We start from the raw sequence: 22,995 nt of genomic DNA, 5'->3' as shown, positions 1-22,995 counted from the left end.
ATAAGTGAACTTTATTTTTTTAATCTTTATTATTAATTTTGCAGATTGTTGGTTCTTGTCTCCTTAAACTATTTCCCTTTTCTATTTACTCACTTTTCTTGGCAGTGTTTCGGAAATAAGGAAAAATCGCAATGAGCCAGGTCTGGTGAGTAGGGAGGCTGAGGGAGGACAGTCATCTGATTTTTGGCATAAAACTACAAATTGACAAAACTTGAGTGTGCGGGCACATTGTCTTGGTGAATGAACCACAAGTTGTCTTGCCACAGCTCTGCTCTTTTTTTGCAGATTATTTCACATAACTATTGTAAAAAGCTAGTTTGCACGATTCACCTTGAGGCAAGAATTCAAAATGCACAATTCCATTAATATAAAAAAAAACAGAGAGCATCACTTTGACATTGGATCAAGATTGATATGCTTTCTTGGGGAATGGAGATCCTTTGCCAATCTATTGTGGTGATTAAATTTTTGTCTCAATATCATAGCTGTAAACCCAGCTTTTGTCTCCCGTTATGCATGAATGTTTCATCATCATTGGCTTGTTCAAGATGTTGCTGACAAACGCCCATTACATGTTCTTTCTGCTATTTGGATTATCAAACGAGGAACAAACTTTGGTAAGTCTAAGGCCTTCCTGGTTGAGGGTCATCTTCAATTGACTGATGACCACTTTAAATGTGAAAACCATTTGTAACATTGTGTATGACCCAGAGCATCATCTCGTAAGCTTGTTTCAAAATTTGAAACATTTCTGTGAAAGTTTTCCCCAATTTCATGCAAAATTTTATTTTTATTGTTGCTCCTGAAAATTGCACATTATAAAAACGCTACTAACACTTAAACATATTGGACTCAAATAATAATAACATGAAAACTAAACGAGATATCAACAATCCAAGAACATGTGGTTTCAGAGGAGGTTATGCAGAACACAGTGCTGTTAACTGCACATCACTAAATATCTCTGTTGGTGCATAATTAAAAATGTTTGGTTATTTCCTGAACAGACCTCATATCCATCAATTTTCAGCATACCATCTACTGGAAGTAATGAAAAAGAGCCTTTGAATATGAAAGAACCCACAACCTCAAACCATTTTTTTTTTTTGGAATGTTTAACTGATTGTTGGATATGAGCTGGTAATGTATTTTCATTTGGTGTTTTTCTAACTCTTTACCCCTGAACATAAAAATGTCACTCGTCGGAAAACATAACTTTTTTCCAATCTTCTTTGGTCCAGTTAGCTTGCACTTTGACCCACAAGAGCCTTCTTTTTCACATTACTGGTGTTAAAAGCTACTTTTTAGTTGGCTGAAAAATGCTCTGTTCAGCAGCAATAAGTCACTGTCTAACAGTTGTCACATGTGAATCTGCTCCACTAGCTACTAATTCTCGATTAAAATCCACACGAGATAATTTTAGATAAAATTTACTTTTTCCCATCAAAACCAATCCTGTGTTCAAAGTAGCTTTTCTTTCATGGGTACATTTGCCTTTCCTTTGAGGTAAAAGGAACCAGCTTATTTCAATTTTTAAAAACTAGCATTTACTGTCCTTAATCCAATATCACACTAAGAAGCTATTTGTCATTGTATCTTACTGATATGTTTAGAAAGAGAAACAATATTCGAATGCTTCCTTGAAGTTATGTTGATTAATTATGTACACAGAACAAAGAATATGAAAATATGATTTTGCAATAAAAAATGAAATAAACTTTTACAAAACAAAATTTACAACATGAAAATTGCTAAATAATCAAAGACGATAATCTCGCATTACACAGACAACTTAAAGATTGAGTATGGTCAAGCAGTGAGCCACAACATAGAAATAAACAAAAAATTCCCTGTGCTTACTACTGTAATTCTTACAGCTTTCTCTACATGTATTCAATATGAGCCCCTTTTGTCACATGGCACGCATCCAACCAAATGGAGAGCTCGTTCTATATTTCAACCAGTATATGTGGAATAATGGAAGCAGTAGCTGTTTCAGTCCTGTGTATCTAATCTGGTAGATCACTAGATAGCAAAGGCACATAAAGAAGATCCTTTATAAAACCCCAAAGGAAAAATCACATGAGTTCAGATCGGGTGATCTTACAAGACACCACAAAAAAGCTCTGTTAGATTTATGCTGACCAATCTGGTGGTGGGGGAAAAGTAATTTTATGAGTTCTATAGAGTGTTATGCCGTTGAGGAGGGGCATCATTTTGTTGCGAAATAAAATTTTCTGGTCTCTTGCGGTTAAGGAAAGAACCATGTCTGCAGCATATCCAAATTAGCTATTCCTTTTATGGTTTACTTTTAAGAATGACCTGTAAACTTGCCATCGGGATGTTGCACAGAAAACATTTAATTTCAGGGAGTCCATTTTTTATTAACAGTTCACGGATGCTTTCTGACCCCCCAGATTCATTGACTCCTCACTAAACACAGTAAGATCAAGAAACTCATCTTCATGCTGCAAATTTTGATGTGAAGTTGACATGACAAAGCATAGTCTGTAGGTTTTAAAGCCTGTAACAGCTGTAAACAGTGTTTTTTGTATATATATATATATATACACACATAAACATATGTATTTCTTTAAACATTCCACACTGCACACCGTTATCACCAGCATAGATAGTTCGTGGCTTGTATTACTAACAGATTTTGTAGGACTGTGCAGGAAAGCTCCCTGAAAATATTCAGCATTTTCTTCAGACTACCATAGTCATTCCATATTCTTTCATTTGTATAGATATCTAGTCATTTCAAACTGACATTGATGAATGTTATTGTCACTTGAAGGATCACAATTAAACTTTCTAAGAAAAGCACATTGAACTGTAATTACAGATTCAATTTTGTTTAGCAGACTGCAAGACAGAAGACTATTCAGGGGTTCATCATCATTGCTAGTGGTGCTGTCAAGTGGAACATTAAAATTCTGATGTTCCTTTTTGTTACACTCTGCATTTTATTTCATTTGTTTCATGAAGAGTTTAACCATGAATTTTGTATTGTAATTGGGGTATGAGAGTGATTGACTGAAAAAATTAAATAATACACTGGTATTAATATTGGGGTTTCTATATCTTGAAGATAGATGGATTTAACAGTTTTATTTATCCACTCTTTAGCTTGTCATAAAATAATACCATTCAGAAACAGATTTGAATTGTCTACTATATGTCTAAAAGTATACGATTATTATTTCTATGTAGGCTAATGTAGATCTTTTACTTGGTTAATTTGTATATTGGCATGTTGGAGCGGTAAAATAACAGTGATCTGCTTCCGCTTGTACCTAGGCTTATTGATTGCTTGTCATCCTACAACTTTTTTCCTCACTAACTGTTAAATATTTTTTATCGAACCAATGAGTTTTTTATGTAATTTAACTAATGAGTAGCTCAGAAGTTTTATGATTTTTAACTAATTGACTTGAAACATTCAAACATTTTGTAAATGCAACTTTAATGCTTAAAAATATAAAATGTAACAGTATAAAAAATTGACTTTTTTAAAAATATTTCCTAGTATTAGCATTTTAGGCGTTTAAATCATCTTGTTTTTATAGCAATATATTAAATTTTTTAACTTTTTATTATTATAAGATTCGAGACAAATTTCATCATCGTTGGGAGGATGTATCAATTTTAAATTCTTTGCAAATTCTGAGAAGGTTCATCATTGACAGATTTTTATTCATTACTTCTAGAGAAAAATGTCTTGTCTGCAGTATTACAGTTTCTTTTGTAGAAATTTGATTAAAGCATTTTTAAAAATAATTAACAAGCATCACATATTTTTGTTAATGTCTGTGAATGTGCATGCGCTTCCACCTATGAGTACGTAGTATAGAATTCTTAAAGTAAAATCATTTAGATTTCATTTAAATTGATTTTTAGTGTTAAATAATGAAAATGGTTTTTCATACGTTTTGTGAAACAGTTTCAATTAGATTACTGGAAAAAAAAATTCATTAACATATAAATCATACATAATATTTATACAAACTGTTGTGTAATATTTATGAAAAAGGGGAATTTCCGTCAGACTTCAAAAAAAGTGTTATAGTCATGATACCAAAGAAAGCAGGGGCAGATAATGTGAAGAATACAGAACAATTAGTTTAACTAGTCATGCATCAAAAATCTTAACTAGAATTCTATACAGAAGAATTGAGAGGAGAGTGGAAGAAGTGTTAGGAGAAGACCAATTTGGTTTCGGGAAAGTATAGGGACAAGGGAAGCAATTTTAGGCCTCAGATTAATAGTAGAAGGAAGATTAAAGAAAAACAAACCAACATACTTGGCGTTTATAGACCTAGAAAAGGCATTCGATAACGTAGACTGGAATAAAATGTTCAGCATTTTAAAAAAATTAGGGTTCAAATACAGAGATAGAAGAACAATTGCTAACATGTACAGGAACCAAACAGCAACAGTAACAATTGAAGAACATAAGAAAGAAGCTGTAATAAGAAAGGGAGTCCGACAAGGATGTTCCCTATCTCCGTTACTTTTTAATCTTTACATGGAACTAGCAGTTAATGATGTTAAAGAACAATTTAGATTCGGAGTAACAGTACAAGGTGAAAAGATAAAGATGCTACGATTTGCTGATGATATAGTAATTCTAGCCGAGAGTAAAAAGGATTTAGAAGAAAGCAATGAACGGCATAGATGAAGCCCTACGCAAGAACTATCGCGTGAAAATAAACAAGAACAAAACAAAAGTAATGAAATGTAGTAGAAATAACAAAGATGGACCACTGAATGTGAAAATAGGAGGAGAAAAGATTATGGAGGTAGAAGAATTTTGTTATTTGGGAAGTAGAATTACCAAAGATGGACGAAACAGGAGCGATATAAAATGCCGAATACCACAAGCTAAACAAGCCTTCAGTAAGAAATATAATTTGTTTACATCAAAAATTAATTTAAATGTCAGGAAAAGATTTTTGAAAGTGTGTGTTTGGAGTGTCACTTTATATGGAAGTGAAACTTGGACAATCGGAGTATCTGAGAAGAAAAGATTAGAAGCTTTTGAATTGTGGTGCTATAGGAGAATGTTAAAAATCAGATGGGTGGATAAAGTGACAAATGAAGAGGTATTGCGGCAAATAGATGAAGAAAGAAGCATTTGGAAAAATATAGTTAAAAGAAGAGACAGACTTATAGGCCACATACTAAGGCATCCTGGAATAGTCGCTTTAATATTGGAAGGACAGGTAGAAGGGAAAAATTGTGTAGGCAGGCCACGTTTGGAATATGTAAATCAAATTGTTAGGGATGTAGGATGTAGAGGGTATACTGAAATGAAACGACTAGCACTAGATAGGGAATCTTGGAGAGCTGCATCAAACCAGTCAAATGACTGAAGACAAAAAAAAAATAAATAAATCATATCATAAAAAATATATTCACACACACACATATATATAGTGATTTATTCAAGTAATGTTAATTATGTACATAAAAATATTTAGATCTATTTATTTGTCTTATCTCTTAATTACCGTTTACACTTTTGAAACATTTAATGAACTGTGAAGTAGAAAATTTAAAATCTATAATAATATTGAGTTACATTTTTTCATATGTTATTTACACAACATTCACATTTTGTAGTTTATAATTTATTGATGTGAATGATGTGACAATTTTATTATGATTGTATTTGTTTGTAATGCTTGTTAACTGTAATGCTTTGTAAACAAAGAATGCTGTATATATTTTAGTTTTTGCCTATACATGTGTGAGCATAATATTTGTATATTAATAGTTACATTATTATTCTTCTTGTATTTTAAACTGCTGTTAGTTTTATTTATCTTATTTCATCTTATTAAACATTACTTTGTGCTCCTATCTGGAGTATACAGTCTAAAAAAGCACTACTGCGAGTCCTGTTCTGTGCCAAAACTCTCTCTGTCCAACTTATACTAGTCTTCCCTTCAATTGTACTTTGCCAAATCATTTTAGGTTTTTCTCTTCTTACAGTATATAGATTCTAATTTTATCCCTTCTTTCTACAGCATAAGATTGTTACTTTTTGTGCATCATCTTCATCTTTTTCATTTATACTTCTTCATTTATCCATTTTACTTAAAAGTTTTGTTGAAGACACCTGTTTATAAAACAAATTAGTTTCTTTCTGGTCTCTTTAATAACAAATTTTCATTTTCATGGTTTATGGAACATTTAACTAGTTGTTGATTATAGATTGAAGTGTACATGTAAAATTGTTGTGTGCTTACCTCTGAGTACCCTGTAAAGAGTTAAGAATCTTTAAAAACTTTAAATTTAGGCTCATATCTGTTTAAAGTTGTTAGATTATTTAAACTTGTTGATAACTAGATTTGATTCATGTGTTAGCATTGCTCTTTGAATATTGATATTCAGTAAACAAGGTGACCTTAAGAATGGTCAGTTGAGTATGACTACCAAGCTTTGATTGGGCTTATGTATTTTTTGTTGGATTAATCTTGTAATAAAAATAGGATAGAATTGGGATAGGATTGGTAGATTTATAAAATGTATAAAAATAGAGTAGTACAGTAATTTAATCAAAATAGATTCTATCTATTATAAAAAGCTTACTCAGAGTAAAAACTTTTTAAATTTGATCAAGTTTTATTTATTGTATGATTTCTTGCCTGTGAATGCATTTTAATTTGTGAGTTGTTTTAATATAAATTATATATAATTATCTCTTGTACTCATGTTTTATCTGATTTAATAAAAGTAGAAAATCTTCTTGAAATCTTTTGTGAAAGAGTATGTTGTCCTTTTGTAACACTAATAATACTATTATTTGATTACCAGCTTATCAACCTCTTCCATGATCACTTCACAAAGAGTTTCCAAGATTTCTTTTAACAACTTGGAAGATGTTACTTGTTGAATATTTATTTATTTATTTTTCTATCTATTTATCACTATGTTTATTACTCGCATGAGTTTAGAGAGAAAAACTAGGAATGGCTATATTACCATTTATTTACATGGAGTGACAAAGCTTTTAGAGTGTTAGAAGTAAAACTATGAGAAAATCATAAAACAAAGTTATTTGTAGTCGACAATAATCAGGGTTGTAAGAGAAAGTAACAGCCATTCCTAGGGTAAGTGAGTTACAAACGAGGGTGTAAGTTCCTTAATTGATTGAAAAGTATTATTATTTAATTATAAAATATAGTTTTTAGTGATATAAAGTTTTGTTAAAATAGATTCAGCTTTGAAGAAAGTACACTTTAAAGTTGAATTTAAGAAATGAAATATTTCTTTAAAATTATTTGTCCATAATTCTATCAAAACTTATTTTTAGGATGCTAAAAATATAAAACTGAATTTTTTAACTCTTGAAAAAATTGTTTAATTTAGCAAAGTAGTAATCGTGCTTGTTACATGAACATTCAGCTTTGACAACTTATTTTTGTTTTTTTTAATAAAATCTGCCTGTTACATTTCTAAACTAATAAAAATAATTAATCACATGTTTTATGTCCTGTATTATTACAGAAGTATATCATTTTTTTGGTTTATTTCCTTAATTTATTTATCTAATTATTTTAGGCATATTCATATGAATTAATATATACATGGATATGCCTGATAAAAAAAATCTGATTTGGACACCACATGACTTCCTTGTATGCATATTAAATTATATATACAGATTTTTTTTTAAATGAAAAGTACATAAAATATCTTTCATTAATAACGTCTGATATTTTTTTATATTTATTTTTTTTATTGTTATTATTGAATTATTTATCGTAAACATTTTTTTTTTACCAGAGATTAATAATTATTAATAAATCAACATATTTAAATTAAAAGTTATAAAAAAAGGAGATGACGTCTGATTTGAACAACCGATGTGCCTTGTAAAATCCAGATATTTTATTAATTAAAATTTTATTTGACTATAATTCTGGAACCAATGAAAATAAGTACCACTTATGATATCATTGAAAAGCTCCCAATGAGGGCTTATTACTGCAGTTAAGAAAAAGTTAAAAATCAAATTTTTTTGGATTTTGGGCTTTTTTTGGACACTTTTGGTTCAGTTGATTGCAGTCAGAAGGGGAGTTGGACAACTAGATGTTACCCAGAGTCCTAAATCCAAAATTTCAACATCCTATGACTAATTGTTTCTGAGTTATGCGAGATACATACATATGTATGTACGTAAGTACCAGGTGTAAATATGAAACTGGAATTTTTGTATGGAAAATACACGTTGATTGTATGAAAATGATAAAAAAATATTTTGTTGTAATATTGTCCATCGCTAGCTATACATTTTTCCCACATCTCTGACAATTTATGAATGCTATTCCAAAAAACTATTGCTCTTTTGAGGCAAACCAGTCATTGAGCCATTTTCGTACATTTTCATAAGAAGTGATGCGCTGCTCAGAAGTGTGTGTTCCATCAATGCAAATAAATAGTAGTCAGTCGAAGCCAAGTCTGGTTAGTAAGCCGCATGTGAAAGTATTTCCCAACTGAATGCCTCAGTCATTTCCTTGATGGTTGTGCTGTGTGTGATGGTGCATTATCATGAAGCAAAATCACTGTGTTGCGTTTTTTGATATTCTGGTCGTTTTTCACACTATGCTTGATCTAAATCGATAATTTGTTGTCAGTAGCATTCAGTATTAATGGTTTCACCATGTTTTAGCAGCTCATAATAGATCACACCCTTCTGATCCCATCAAACACAGAGTATTGTCTTCTTTCCACAGCGATTAGGCTTTGAAGTCGATGTCAGTGGTTCGCCTTGGAGTTACTCATGATCTTTTATGCTTAGGATTCTCGAAATATATCCACTTTTCATCACCTGTCACAATCTGATGGAGAAATGACTTTCTTTTGTACCTGGCGAGCAGCATTTCACGAGAGGTTTTTTTGGTTTTCTTGCTATCTTTCATTCAGTTTATGTGGAACCTATTTTTCCATCTTTTGGATCTTTCCCATGGCTTTCAAATGTATGGAGATGGCTTCTCGTGTTTAATTTAATTGATCTACAAGTTGTTTGAGCGTCATCCTCATCCAACAATACTTGCAATTTGGTGTCTTCAAACTTTTTCAGTGGTCTTCCATGTTCTTAATTTTCTTGTTTCTCTTGTTCTCTTGTTTCTCATGTCAAAATCGCCACTTTTGAATTTTTTAAATCACTCATAGTACTGTGATTTACCAAGAGCATACTTACTGTCAGCTTCGACAAGCATTCATTGCAATTCTGGAGTAGTTCTTTAAATGGTAACAGAAAATCAATGCTGTCCGTAAATTGTAGTTTGTAGGTACAAAACTCGACTTGTTCAATGCTAATTAAAACTATGCTGTTGTATGAAACTTGTATTGAAAATCTTTGTCAGCTGTCAAAGAAAGAAAATGGCACCAATGATGCGGTTTGACAGTAATTACATTGAAATTTAGGGCCATCTATGGGCAAATTCCAGTTTCATATTTACACACCTGGTACATAAATACATACATATGTACAGATGTCATGCCGAAACTAGTCAAAATAGATTCAGGGATGGTCAAAATGGATACTTTCATTGAAATCTGAAAACCAAATTTTTTCACCATCACAATACTTCCTTTACTCTGTACAAGTAAGTAAAAATTGTCAAAAACAGTGTATATGAATATTTTCAAGAGAATTTGTGAGTTTTTTAATGTTCATTTCTTGTACTCAAATTAAAGTTGAGGAAAATTTTTTGATTGTTATAAACTTGTTTTATTTATTGTATTTATTAATTATGTTTTAAAAGTTTTGTTTACATAAGGTAATTTTTAAATATAGTGGTTATATTTTTATTAATATATATATCACTGCAATAATTTTAGGGCCAAAAATCTACTTTCAGGTGTTTTTTAACAGGATTTTGAAGACTGGGATGATGTTGGTCTAAACATTCCAAAACCTGCTGAACTTTTGCAGTTATATAGAGATGCAATTAAACTGCGAGGTTTCCAGATGAATGAAAGGAAGGATTCTTGTTGCCAGACATTATCTTCAGAGAATGTTGATGAAATGATTTATAAATTGGTAATCAGTGTAAAAATTAAGTAATATTTTTATATTAATAACTACTTTATTTTTTTATTTCGTATGATAATTTTTTTTTCATTGTCATATTTTTTATGTTTATTTATAGAATTTAATAATACCAAGGGCACCAGGAAAGTTTTGCAATACTACTTTATTTTTTATAATTTTTCAAAATAATTTTCACCACACGTTATTTATAGATCTCTACAATAAAAGTATTGTATACTACATGTTATACATTTCTCCATCCTTTAAAACTAGCTTTAAAGAAATCCTCCCATGTTTTGTCAGGGGTCTGGGCACACTCATATCAAGTCCGTTGGAAGTTAATGTTGCTTTTTAAATGCCTCCCTTTCAATCTGTTCTTCACCTGGGGGAATGTTGTGAAGTCAGTTGGAGAAAAGGTCAGAACTGCAGGGAGGATCCTGTTTTATTCTAGTACTTGGAGCAAACTGAAGCAGTGCACTGGCATGTTAGTGTGATTAAGAAATCATGTGTCTATCCTTGAGTTTGTTGCAGCTTCTTGAGAGTTTTGAGAATTTTAGGCAGGCATTCCTCAGTATATCATTTTCCTGCAACTGTCTTCTGAGTTTACAACACAACTCACTGTAAGACTCCTCTCACATTCCTCAGTATCTTTTTATTTAAGTATTATATTTTATTAGAAATTAAAGAAGAAATAAAATAAATATTTTTACATGTGAACCAGGAATATACTTTTGCCTACAGTAAGTGACAAACTAAGATCATTAAATTATAAACTGTCAATTAAAAATTTGTTTTATGAAAAGTTATGAAGCTCAAACTGAAATGTTGCTCTAAGGTATGTGTACTGAAGGTTTTCAATTACCCATCACTATAATGTAACTTGCATGATGATGAAGAAATGGTCAAAAATATAGTTTGGTTCCTAAAGGCCATTTGGTACTATTACTCACTATAGTATTATTACTATTACTATTACTATTACTTTAGTACTTTTCAGCCCTGTTTTTATGGTTTTATATTAAATTGTATTTTGATGTGCAATGTTACAGGCAATAATAACCAATCAAGGTTTTTTTTATCTTGTCTATAGTGGATTAATTTTAGTGCAATAAAGTTTTTATTGTTAGTGAGCGTATGATTAGTACTCAAGATTGTGGCTCTTGTATTTGTTGCAGGCATGATACTCGAGAATAAATTTTTAAAATAATTTCTTGAAAAAATTAAATTGTTACTGTTATTGTATATTACCAGTTGTGGTATTTAAAATTAATATAAAAATATTTATATAACAGAAAGATATTAATTAAAAGTATTTCCAAATTTAAACTAATTCAACATTTTGATAAATAATATTTTAAGATTTGTAAAGTATCTACAATATAAAATCATGCTTATAATATATAAAATTATGAAATTTATAATAAATATTTATTTTTTCGTAAAGACTGATGTTTTAAATATTTTCTTTCAGTCATTAGAGAAGAAGGAACTTGAAAAATGTGTTCTAAAATTAGAAAAAGAAAAGTTAGAATTGGAAAAAGAAGCATCTGAACTTACTTTAAAATTTGAACGGTATTTATTTGTAGTAGTAATTTGTTTATAACTTTTGTTAATTTAATTTATAACACTTAGAATAATATAATAAATATTGTAATTATAATTTAAGATTCTGATTTTTGGTATCCATGATGTACTGTTTTCAATAAATTTGTCCAACAGTTGTTTGTTCAACAGTTTCTAAATTGACTATTTAATTTAAAGTTAATTGTTATAAAAAATTTACCTAATTGATTAGCTTTTTTCTTTAAATCAAAATTTAGTCTGATAATTGTATTGATTCTGAGTTAGCTGAGACCTTTGTTTAGGGTCTTTATAACTTTAGTTCAAAATCTGATAAATTTTTATAATTTTTACTCTGGCTATTTCGTCAGAATGTTGGATTTTGTCAAACAGATACAAATTTTTCTGCCTGTTTTGAACCTTTTATCCTCACTCTATTCTATTTTCAGACTTTAATTGATAATGTGAAACCAGTTAAATTTTGTTTTTTCCCTTAATGGTCAATCCATTTGAAGTATCCCAAAAAAACATAAGCTGGTTGCTTGAACAATTCAAAAAAAAAATTGAAAAGTTTCAATTTTTTTTTGCATGTCTCAGGACCTTAAAACTTTAGGATTTTCAATAATTTTAAATTTAATCAATCTAATTAGATTTTTACTTTTGACGAAAGTATTGTTGGAAAAATATTTTTTGTAAAATTAAATTCGGTTTGATTTATTCAAATTTTAAAGTAGATATAAAATCCATTAATAGTTTTTTACTTAAATTTTTACTTTTTTTTTACTTAAATCATTTGTATAAACAATATGAATTAAGATTTACTATTATACTTTAAGAGGTAAGATAAGTTAGGTGTAGGGTGTAGGATGGGAAGAGAGTTATTTTTTTTTAATTTGGTACTTTTGCAACTGCTAGTGCAATTTTAGTTTGTATCAAAACAAATTTGTGTTATATGCACTTAAGATCTTATTTTAAAATATTCCTTAATATTGTTCAGCAATTTATACAATTTTTTTTTTTTGTAAATGTTTACTAAATCATCATTTTTTTAATATGATATTTTTATATTCATTCTTAACTCTTTTGTCGTAGGTCATCTAATCAAATAGAACCACCAGTTCCAACACATTTCTCAATGCCAGATACCAGAAGAGAAGTTACAAGAGAAAGTGAACTGAATGATGGAGGTGTTGAAGGTGAAAGAACTGAAACTACTTCCTTACATAGTGCAACCCCTGAACATTTTGAAATGATTGAAACTTCTGCTGCTAATGCTAGCCAACGTACATCAGAATGTGGTAGTGGTGGTGGGAGTAGAATAGGTGGAAATTTAGGTGAACGAGATGATACATCAAGTTTAAATGACACTGATTGGACGAGAGTAAATGCGTGTAATGATTCTGAGACTGATAGTGCTGGTAGAAGAAATAGTGTTGAAAGATTGGAATCGACAGGAATGGAATCTGATCATACACCCTTGGAAATACTTAATAGTAATTCAAATATGAAAAGGTGAAATTTGTTTTATGTATTGTTGATGACAAAATGGTTCTTTTATTTGTAGTAATCATTTATACAATATTATATTTGTCTTTGTTGATTTTAATATTATCTGCTTTTTCCCTTTTGAGTTATTGAATTAGACCTTAATTTTTATGAGATAATTTTGAACTTGTTTGCCTGTTATTAAAGTCTAATATCGCATTTTCCCTAAATTTTGTTAATCCTCTCTGGTTGGGTTTTATTACTGATCAGTTATTTTCATTGTAATAATTCTATTGCTTGAAATGTAATATGTTCAGGATTTCCGAGGGCTTTTTTTATGCTTTTTTATTTTCTTAAACCACTTTTTCTGACATCGTACCCTGAACTTGACATCTGTTTTAAAATATATTTATATGCTTTGTTCATTACACATAGCTAACCCATCTTAATCCTAAAATATTTCATTAATTTCTTTTTAGGTGAGATTTCTTCTCCAATCAGTTCATTTATATTTGCTATACAAAAGTGGACGCTTATGTAAGAATCATTTAACAAACATTTGTCTTCCATTATGATATTAATTCTTTGAGTTATATGATTATTTTTTATATTCTCTCATCATTATTTCCCAGTTATAGTACTCTAACATTTTATTTTATTTTCTTAGATCTTGTTCTCTTCTATACTTGTATAGGAATCCATACTTAAGTTGTATAATTTACATAATTATATTGTATTAAATGTTACTTTAAATTCCCTTGGCTCCTCATCATGCTATAACATTGTATTCAATGCTGGACCTTAAGGTAGTTGGAACTTTGCCTACCACTAATAGATATTTCTTTGCTGATAATATGTATATTGAACTGACAAAACGTATGTCCAATGTATAAAATGAAGTAAATAATCTTATCTTATTACTAAAAGCAGTTTGAACACTAAGGTTCAAGCTGTTGTTTATTACATGAATCTTAGTAATCAAATTAGTGATAGAAGTCAGATTGGTTCTATTTTAATGTTTAAGGCAATATGCATTCAATATAAATATGCAAATATATTTATATATGGTATATGCATATGTTTTTATGGTTAATATATGTTTTTTTTTATAAAATACAACTTTGTATTTTTCTATAAACAAAATTTTGTAAAATAGTTTTTATATTTTCACTTCATCTTGATCAGTATTTAATTTTTGACATTTATTGTGTAGAATGTTTTAATTTTTAATATTAGTGTGCGATTCTAAGTGAAATTGAAATCCTTATTTCTACAAATGAATTAACTAACCCACAGGATACCTTAATATATGTGTTCACTAACATTGCTTTAAAGACTTTAAAAGGAGAACCAATTCGGTCCATTATTCTTTCCATATTTTCAGCTTTACTCATGATGAAAAATACTGCTTCGTATGATACTTCTCTTTTTTCACAAAGGCAATTCCTTTATAATTTTATTTAAATTAAAAAAAATCAGGAAATGCTACATCCTTATCTTACCTCCTAAATCATGGAATCTGCCTTTCCTGATGCTCTGCTCATACTAAAAGTAATGAGGTATGAAGAATCAGTTGCCTCTTTCTTGTAGTTTGTAAAAGAAGGAATATGAATGATTTTATTTTAATTATATAATTATTTAATTTTCTTTTCTAAAATCTTAACATTCTACTCCATTCCAATTCATCAAATGCGTTTTCAAGAGATCATGGTTGTTTTCATTTTTTTAAAATTAATCTTATGGTTTGTACCTTCTTATAGCTGTTATTTTATTTTTGAAACCGAACTAATACCTGGTTTCCATTATATCTTTATGATTATCTTGTTAATTGGCATATTAATAAATTTGCCCATATGATAATTATATTGTATTATGCTCATACAGTCTTATTCTTGTTTAAAACTTAGTGATTTCTAATTATGTAATTCGAAACTCAGTCTATTCTCCTCAGAAATCATTTACCCATATACATTTCTACAAAGAAATTGTTTATTTGTTTTTATAAGTGTTGATTATTTTGAAATAATAACTTTTATATTTTAATATCATCATCAGCATGATGTAAATTTTTGTTTAGTATCATTCAAGTGAAAATTAATCCACTTTAAGCAGTGAAATACATATAAGAAATTTGTAACTTTACTTAAATTTGTTTTTATGACAAATTTTTGAGGATATCTATATCATCATATATTCTTTTATAATGTTGATTTTTAAAATAAATTTATATAAAAAATGAAATATACTGCTTATATGAAATAGTTTAAAAACTATTATTATAAAGAAAGGAGCTGTTGATAGAGATATCTCTGAAAATATGATCTCCATAAAAAGTACTGAATTAAATATAAGGTAAGAATATTTCCTCAATATTTCATTGTGTAAAATGGATTTATTGAATTGAAATTGCCAAATAATAAAAAATATTATATTTATAATAAATATGTTTTAACAAAAACCTATTTATTATACGCCAAAGTTGCTATTTTTGTGTGTTGGTATTTGTTTTGCTAATATGCTACTTTTAATTATGTTTGCTTTACATGATCTTAATGAAATGAATCTGAAATGGCCTTTTGAACTAAAAAGCCTTTTGTTACTAACCACAACTATTAAAAAGCCTTTTGTTCTAACATGTGGTAGTTATAGTGATAATTAATAGCATCCTAGTTATTCCTATAAAGGGGAAAGCATAGGGATGTTTTCCATTTTGGGGAAAAATTGTGATCAATTTATCAGTAAATTTACTGTTATTTTAAAAATGATTTTTTGTATTGAAATTATGCTATTTTTTATAAAAAAAAAACCTCTTCTGTCTGAAATAGTTTTATTCTGTGTTGACTGTACAAATCTATTATGAATTGTTTAGTTTGGATGTTCTCATTTATGTTTGTTTTTAATTTTTTTTTTAGGCCGTTACCAGTTGCATTCCAAAGAGAAGTATTATCTAGGTGTTTTGTTAATACTTCCCAACTTAATTCAATGCCTTTATTGCAAGAAATGTTAGTTGATGGTATTTCAATAGAGAGGCTTGTACATGTATTAGCTGTTAGTTTACCACGAATCATTCCAAATATTGTTCTTAATAAAAGAGAGGTCAGTTTTTATAATCATAGTCACAAATTTTTGTTTTTTATTTTGTTAGTTTATTTTTTTATATAATATTTCTTTTGTTTTTAAAATTGGTGTATAAATTTTAATTGTGTACATGTTTTCTTGTACAAAGTAAACATATTTAATCCTTAAGCTGTATAATAATGCTATTTCTTTGTTTTGATGCAATAAATCGTATATAGTTTATTTTTTATTTTGTGATGTGTTTCAGCATTAAAATAAATTTTTATAACACCTTATGTAATGAGTACACTTTTGCTAGGAGAAATCTGTTATACTAACAGTTTTTTCTGTCTACTTTAGTTTTTGCCTTGAAATGAGAATAATTTTAATTAATATGATTGAGGTTTGTTACCCATAAATAAGGACTGAGTAGTAAGGATTAAGTATAACAATTATACTTATATCAGACGATTCTATTTGCATGCTTTGCATATTGTCCTTATAAAAGGCATAATAAACACTGTCCATTCTGCTATTACTCTTTTTGCAGTCTAGGAAGTAGTTCTTGTGTGCCTTTTCTCTGCACTTTGATTGTATTGATTTTTAGAATATAAATGAAGGTTAATAGAAGATAATCAATGTTTTTGTATTGAGGTATATCCGTACATTTTTTCATGGAACTTAAATTTCAGATACTTAATTGTGACATTATTGTCTAGCAGAATAAGTGTATATTCATCCACACTTGCTCCATGTTCTCAAGCATGTACACAAACTGAACACATGTGAGGTATGTGATGCAGCAGTCATTGGACTCGATCTATAAAAAAAACCTGTTTTAAATTTGGTTACTATCTTTTTTAAAGTAATCTGATTATGCATTGATAAATAACTAACTCAATGTGCCTTTGTCATACTTGAAACACCTACTTCAACTTGAAGTGTGTCTCTGAGAAGAACTACAAATTATAAGGGTTTAAGTCCAGCAAATTTAAAGAGTAGTAAGCTATATAATGTGACTTAAAAACTGCATGTTTTGAATGCATTGTAAGCAGACATGATGTCATTATGCTTAGCAGTAATTCTGCACAGTGAGATTGGATGTAAGGATTAGCTAGAGTGTATCCAGAATTACACTGATGAGAATTCAGAAAACGCTTAAAGGTGATTCAATAAATCTGTGTATAATTTTTTAAATATTTTTTGTTACTCTTATGGATGACCATTTCTTTTAGTCATCATTCAAGACAAGTTTTGTCCCTCTTGAAGTGCAAATGCTAATTAAACACTTGCCTTTATCATTACCTTACTGCTATTGATCTACCAAAGCACTTTAACTTTCTTTGTTTTTTTCTGTTTTAAGTTGAGTCTCTTAGTGAAATTGTGAATGAAAAATGCACAACTTTGCTACAAGAATACGTATAAAAACACGGAAAAGCTGATTGCATAATGGTTTTTGTTACAGTGACTAGTAGTTTACTGCTCAATCCTTATGCACACACATCATTTTGCTAGTTGCAGTTCTCTGCAGTCGGTTCAATCTCAGAACATTTTAATTACACTTTTTAAATATTTGTATTCGTGTAAACAACATATTTGTACATATAGTAAGTATTTATTTGTATGTTGGATTAAAATTTCTGAAACCAGATAAGTGATATTCTGGAATGTTATTAACATTGATATACATTAAAACATAAAACAGTTTTGATACTTTTTCAGCCCTACAACATTAATTTATTGCTCTCCAAAGTACATAAATGAATGAATTACTAAAACAAATTGTAATAAATATTTTTAGGAAGCCATACCATTAATAGTATCAGCTATTCATCTTGATACAGAACCATCTGAAAGAGAAACACTTTTACAGACGCTTTTTAATTTAAAGAAAAGACCTCATGATGAAGAAAGAAGAATCATTTTAATAGGTTAGTAATTGCATAGTTGTATAGGTAAAGTTATTTTATACTGTACTCATTTTTGTACAAAAGGAAGTTTTTAAGCCTTATCCAATTAATCAATACATTTTGTTTTTTTTTTTTAACTGTGATAAAACATTACCTGTAGTTTTAGAAGTGTAATATCTGTAGAATTTACTTAATTCTTTTCAAAAGCTGTACTGGAAGTTAGGAGTGTTTGATTAAAAACATTTATGATATAAAAATGTTACAAAAGCACTTCTAATTATGACCAGTATAATGTAGTTTACTTCTTTTCTTAATCTCTGTCAACATTGAGGCATTTGTCATAGTGACTTACAATTTTCAACAACCATTTAATGAGTATAATAATAATATTCCTTTTACTATCATTCCATCTAATTTCTGCTTAATAGATTCATTCATCACTTATGAATTGTTTTTTACCAAACCATCCCTTATTGGAGATGGAATTGCTAAACTGTTATCTTTGAAATTGTTTGGACCTAAGTTTGAAGTGTATGATAGTGAATGAAAATGTCCAATTTGAATTTCTCCAGAAGAAACATTGCTCAGCTGCTGGATTTGGTCACATATTGTGCAACATGAAAAAATTCCTACAATTTTTTTTTTAACATCTGTTCATTACATGCATAACAAGCAATTGTCTGTAAATTTCAGCCATTGTCATGTTTCTAAAATCAAGTATTTAAAACAAATTTAGTATTGACAGAAACATCAATTGTCATCATTTTAATATTTTACAATTCATTCAATTACAATAGGAAATCCCAGTAAGTAGTAAATTATGAAGAGAGTTAGTCCTTCAGATTTGCCAACCTTGCAGACAAGTTATTGCTTCTTTCATGATTGTCCTTATACTAATTATATTATATCCTAACAAGTATTAAAGGTCACCAACTTTTTTCATTATTTCACATTGTCTCATATCTGTTTGATATTTGGTAAATTGTTATTCAAAGTATGAAGTACTTGAAAAATGCAGTAGAACATATTTCCGAGTATCATCGTGTAGGATTAACAATTTTTGTTGTATGCTTGTTGATGTATTAAGCTTTTCTTTTCAATTTTTTGCTTTTTCAATCTCTGAATACTATGACATAATGCCAATTGCATACACTAGTGAATATATCAGTTTAATTTTTACAGTTATTTTCAATTCACTATCAATTATCTACTTTCAATTTATTCTGACATTAATCTTATTCAGAAGTAGTCGTTAAGTAGTGTTGTTTTTAATCATTGTGCTTTTTAAGATAAGATTAATGTCTCAATTCCTAAAAATTGAAGGATTTTATCTTAAAGATGATAAATATGATTTTATATCAAGATAAATGTCACACATCTTTCTACTTTAGCACATTCTTAGTTTATATTGTTTAATATAATTTTACTGCCATGTATGTTGAAGCATCAGTAGAAAATGTGGTAAATTCTATTTAATTTATAGTTATTGTGAACATTTGTTTGAGGTTCTGAATTTGTTTATTGTTGTAGGTTGTAAATTAGATGATTAATTTTAATTTCTAATAGATTTTATAAGTTTATTAATGTTACAAAATGTTAGTTATAACATGTTATAGTTTCTTTTTTCTTTTGTATGAAGTATATTGTAAATTAATCTTTATCCTCAATATACAAAGTATTTTATTTAAATTCAAAGAAGTCTACTTAAAATAAATGTATATTTTAATATTTTAGGTATGGTTAGTCTTGCAAGAGTTACCGCACCTCATGTTGTTGAAAGTGAATTGTTACCACAGTGTTGGGAGCAAATGAGTCATCGGTATGTAGAGAGGAGATTGTTAGTTGCTGAAGCTTGCAGTGCTCTTGCTCCTTATGTTTCTGTGAGTTTCTTATTTTCCATTACTTTTAACGGTTTTTTTATAAATACTGTAGAGTCAATTCCCATACCAAATCACCCAATATAAAATTAAAATGTTCTGATAAAATTTGTTTTTTAGATAGTCGACAGTAGACCATGTTTAGAGAGTTCAAAACAGGGATTATTTTATTTTTACATATTTCATATATTTTTGAATGGACATTTTGTATAGGTACATCAACCAATTTTGCACTTCTTTTACAAAAGTTACTTTAGTAACTTTTTAAACAAATCAAATTGAAACAAAAACCATCTTAATCTACATTCGAGGGTGTTCTGAAAAGTTCTTGGCCTAATAGTGAAAATGAGATTTTATGTTTTCAAAAAATTTTTATTTTTCAACATATACTCCTTTAATATTAATATATTTCATCCAGTGGTGTCCAGTGTCATTATCCCATCTCTGTAGTGTTCTTCCAGAAGTGCTGCAAAGTACCCATCTACAGCTGCAAATGAAAAACACTGACCATGCAATGAGGAAGACATAGAGTTTTAGGAAAAAGATGCGAGTCCGAGGGACCCAATTCTGGGGAATAGGGTGGCTGTACTAGCACTCATAGTGCAAATCCCTCAACTTTTTGTGGGGAGGTGCGTTGTCTTGATGGAAGATGATTTTTTCTTCTGCAAGCCAGTTCTGTTTTCATAAATTTTTGCATCCAGTTTTGTTAAAGATAGAATAGTATTCCCTAATTATTGTTTTACTTTTTTCAATTAGGTGATTAACAGAATTCCTTTTGCATCCCAAAGAACCGATACCATGTCCCTTTCCAGCTGATTGCACCTTCTTCAGAGCTGAAGAACTTTTGTCCACTGCATGGATTGTTGTTTTGATTCCGATGGGTAATGTTGAATCCATGTTTCATCCTTTGTCACATATTGATGCAGAAAATCACTCTTTTTGAACAAAAAAAAAATGCAAGGCAAGTACATTTTTGATCTGCCGTGAGCATGCAAGGTGCCCATCTTGCGCAGTGCTTTTTCATGTACAATTTTTCTTACTAAATGTTACTAACATATTGTTTTCAAATTCCTTCAGTCTTAGCAGTTTCACGCACATTTGTGTGCCAATCTTCCAAAATCACATCATCCATTTTTTTGATTTCTGGTGGTTGCAGTTTTCAGACATCCTTCACATAGATCATCGTGGACATTTCACGGCCACGTTTAAAGTCTGTTGCCCATCTCTTCACAGTGGAAATTGAAGGAGAAGTCATTGTACATATTTACGATCTTTGAATGAATTATGGTTGGTGTCTAAAAAGAATTTTATCACTGTCTGATACTAGAGTTTCTCCATTTCCAACAGATGTACCGCAACTTACTCAAACAGATGCCTACAACCAACTGCTGGATGGAATGACTTGCAATTTCACATGGTGCCTTTACAGTTAACATGCGAAAAAAAATTTTGCGGCTAGTGCTGCAATTTGAGGATGAGGCTGAGAAATTTTCAGAACACGATCATAAAACATAAAATTTTTTATCCAGAACATATTTCGGCCTTTACTGAGTGTTATAGTTGTTTTACAAAAACTAACTGAACATTTAAGTTATAAAAACATAAATCTTAACTACTAAAAATATCTTTTACTACTAAATATGTTTGAGAAACAATAGATTAAAACTTCAACATTTTTTTGGGTAGTATCTTTGTAGAAGACTACTTTCTAAAAAAAACAAGTCTGAAACCTGGTAGTGATATCCTTACTTTTTTAGTAGTTTCTAGATTTTGTGTTTTGCATAAAATCTAGAAGCTCAGGTTTATTATATTTATAGTGAAATAACTCAAAAAAGCTTCATCACAAAATTCCCAAATTTTTATAAATCTAACTTTTTTATAGGCTTATGTTATTGTGAGCCAAAGTATTCTGTGTACAAAATGTTATGTTAAGTATTCTTATGTATGTTATGTTGTACGCAGAGTAATGTGGTTTTTGTTTGAACTTTGTATTGTTAAAAAAAAAGTAGTTACTGAAGCTTCTAGAAACATAAAAAAGTACAGATTTAGCAGATAAGCCTTTACAAAATGGCCACTCAGAAAAATGTGATAAAGTAACCCCTTTTCTGAACTCTCTAAGTATAGTAATACTATGATAAAAAACAAAACAAAAATGATTAGAAACTACCTTTGTGTGATTTGAAGTTGTTTGATTCTGTAGTATTTCTTTAATGTATATGTGAGCCGCTTATTAATTCCAGATTTTATTATTTTTAATTGTTCTTAATATATATATATATATATATATATATATATATATATATATATACTGTGTACTAAACTCCTGCTCAAAATTAATTAATGTATATACAGTAGGTCTGAAAAATTCCTGAAATAAATCTCTGTAATCGATACAATTAGCGCCATCTCTCAGACAACCAAGGAACTATTTAGGAGGATATCTGATGAGTGTGTGTACAAAATTCCATCACATTTTGTCACTCCAGTCTCGAGTTATATTCGGCTGCATAAGTTATGTTCATGTGACCTTGTGTGAGCTCGCGACATGGAACAAAGTATGATAAAATTTTGCGTTCGATTTCAAAAATCTTTTGTTGAAACTTATTCTATGATACAGCAAGCATTTGATGATGAAGCCGCATCTTGTACTATAACATACACGTAGTAGAAGTGATTTAAAGACAGTAGAGAGTTGTTGGATGACAACGAACAAAGCAGGAGGCTGTCAGCAGCTGTTCATGACGAAAACATTGCAAAAGTGCACACGCTCCCGCTTGAAAAACCTCATCTTAATGTTCAGGCCATAGCAGAACAGCTAAACATCTGTAAAGATGCAGTACATACAATTCTAACAGAAAAAATGAACCACCAAAAGTTGTGCTCTCATTTCATTCCACACTTCTTGACTGAAGAACAAAAACGGGTGGTACGTCTTTCTTATGCTCAAGACTTCATTGAAACTGCCAGTAATGACCTGAATTTTTTGCAAAGAATTGTAACTGGGGATGAAAGCTGGTGCTTCATGTATGATCCACAAATGAACTCTCAATTCGCT

At 29.5% G+C, this 22,995-nt stretch overlaps 1 protein-coding gene across 1 annotated transcript in view; it reads left to right on the top strand.

Moving 5' to 3' along the window:
- LOC142327094 (RAB11-binding protein RELCH homolog) overlaps nt 1-22,995 on the top strand; it is a 79,438-nt gene that overhangs the window by 9,544 nt on the left and 46,899 nt on the right. The window contains exons 4-9 of the mRNA XM_075369942.1: nt 9,893-10,060; nt 11,523-11,623; nt 12,704-13,123; nt 16,009-16,192; nt 17,955-18,084; nt 19,798-19,943. Coding sequence (XP_075226057.1) covers nt 9,893-10,060; nt 11,523-11,623; nt 12,704-13,123; nt 16,009-16,192; nt 17,955-18,084; nt 19,798-19,943 — 1,149 coding nt within the window. The remainder of the gene's footprint in view (nt 1-9,892; nt 10,061-11,522; nt 11,624-12,703; nt 13,124-16,008; nt 16,193-17,954; nt 18,085-19,797; nt 19,944-22,995) is intronic.

This window comes from Lycorma delicatula, chromosome 6 (genome assembly GCF_047948215.1).
Source record: "Lycorma delicatula isolate Av1 chromosome 6, ASM4794821v1, whole genome shotgun sequence".
Classification (NCBI taxonomy): domain Eukaryota; kingdom Metazoa; phylum Arthropoda; class Insecta; order Hemiptera; family Fulgoridae; genus Lycorma; species Lycorma delicatula.
The sequence above is the reverse complement of the archived record's forward strand: the minus strand, read 5'-3'. Positions and strand labels throughout refer to the sequence as shown.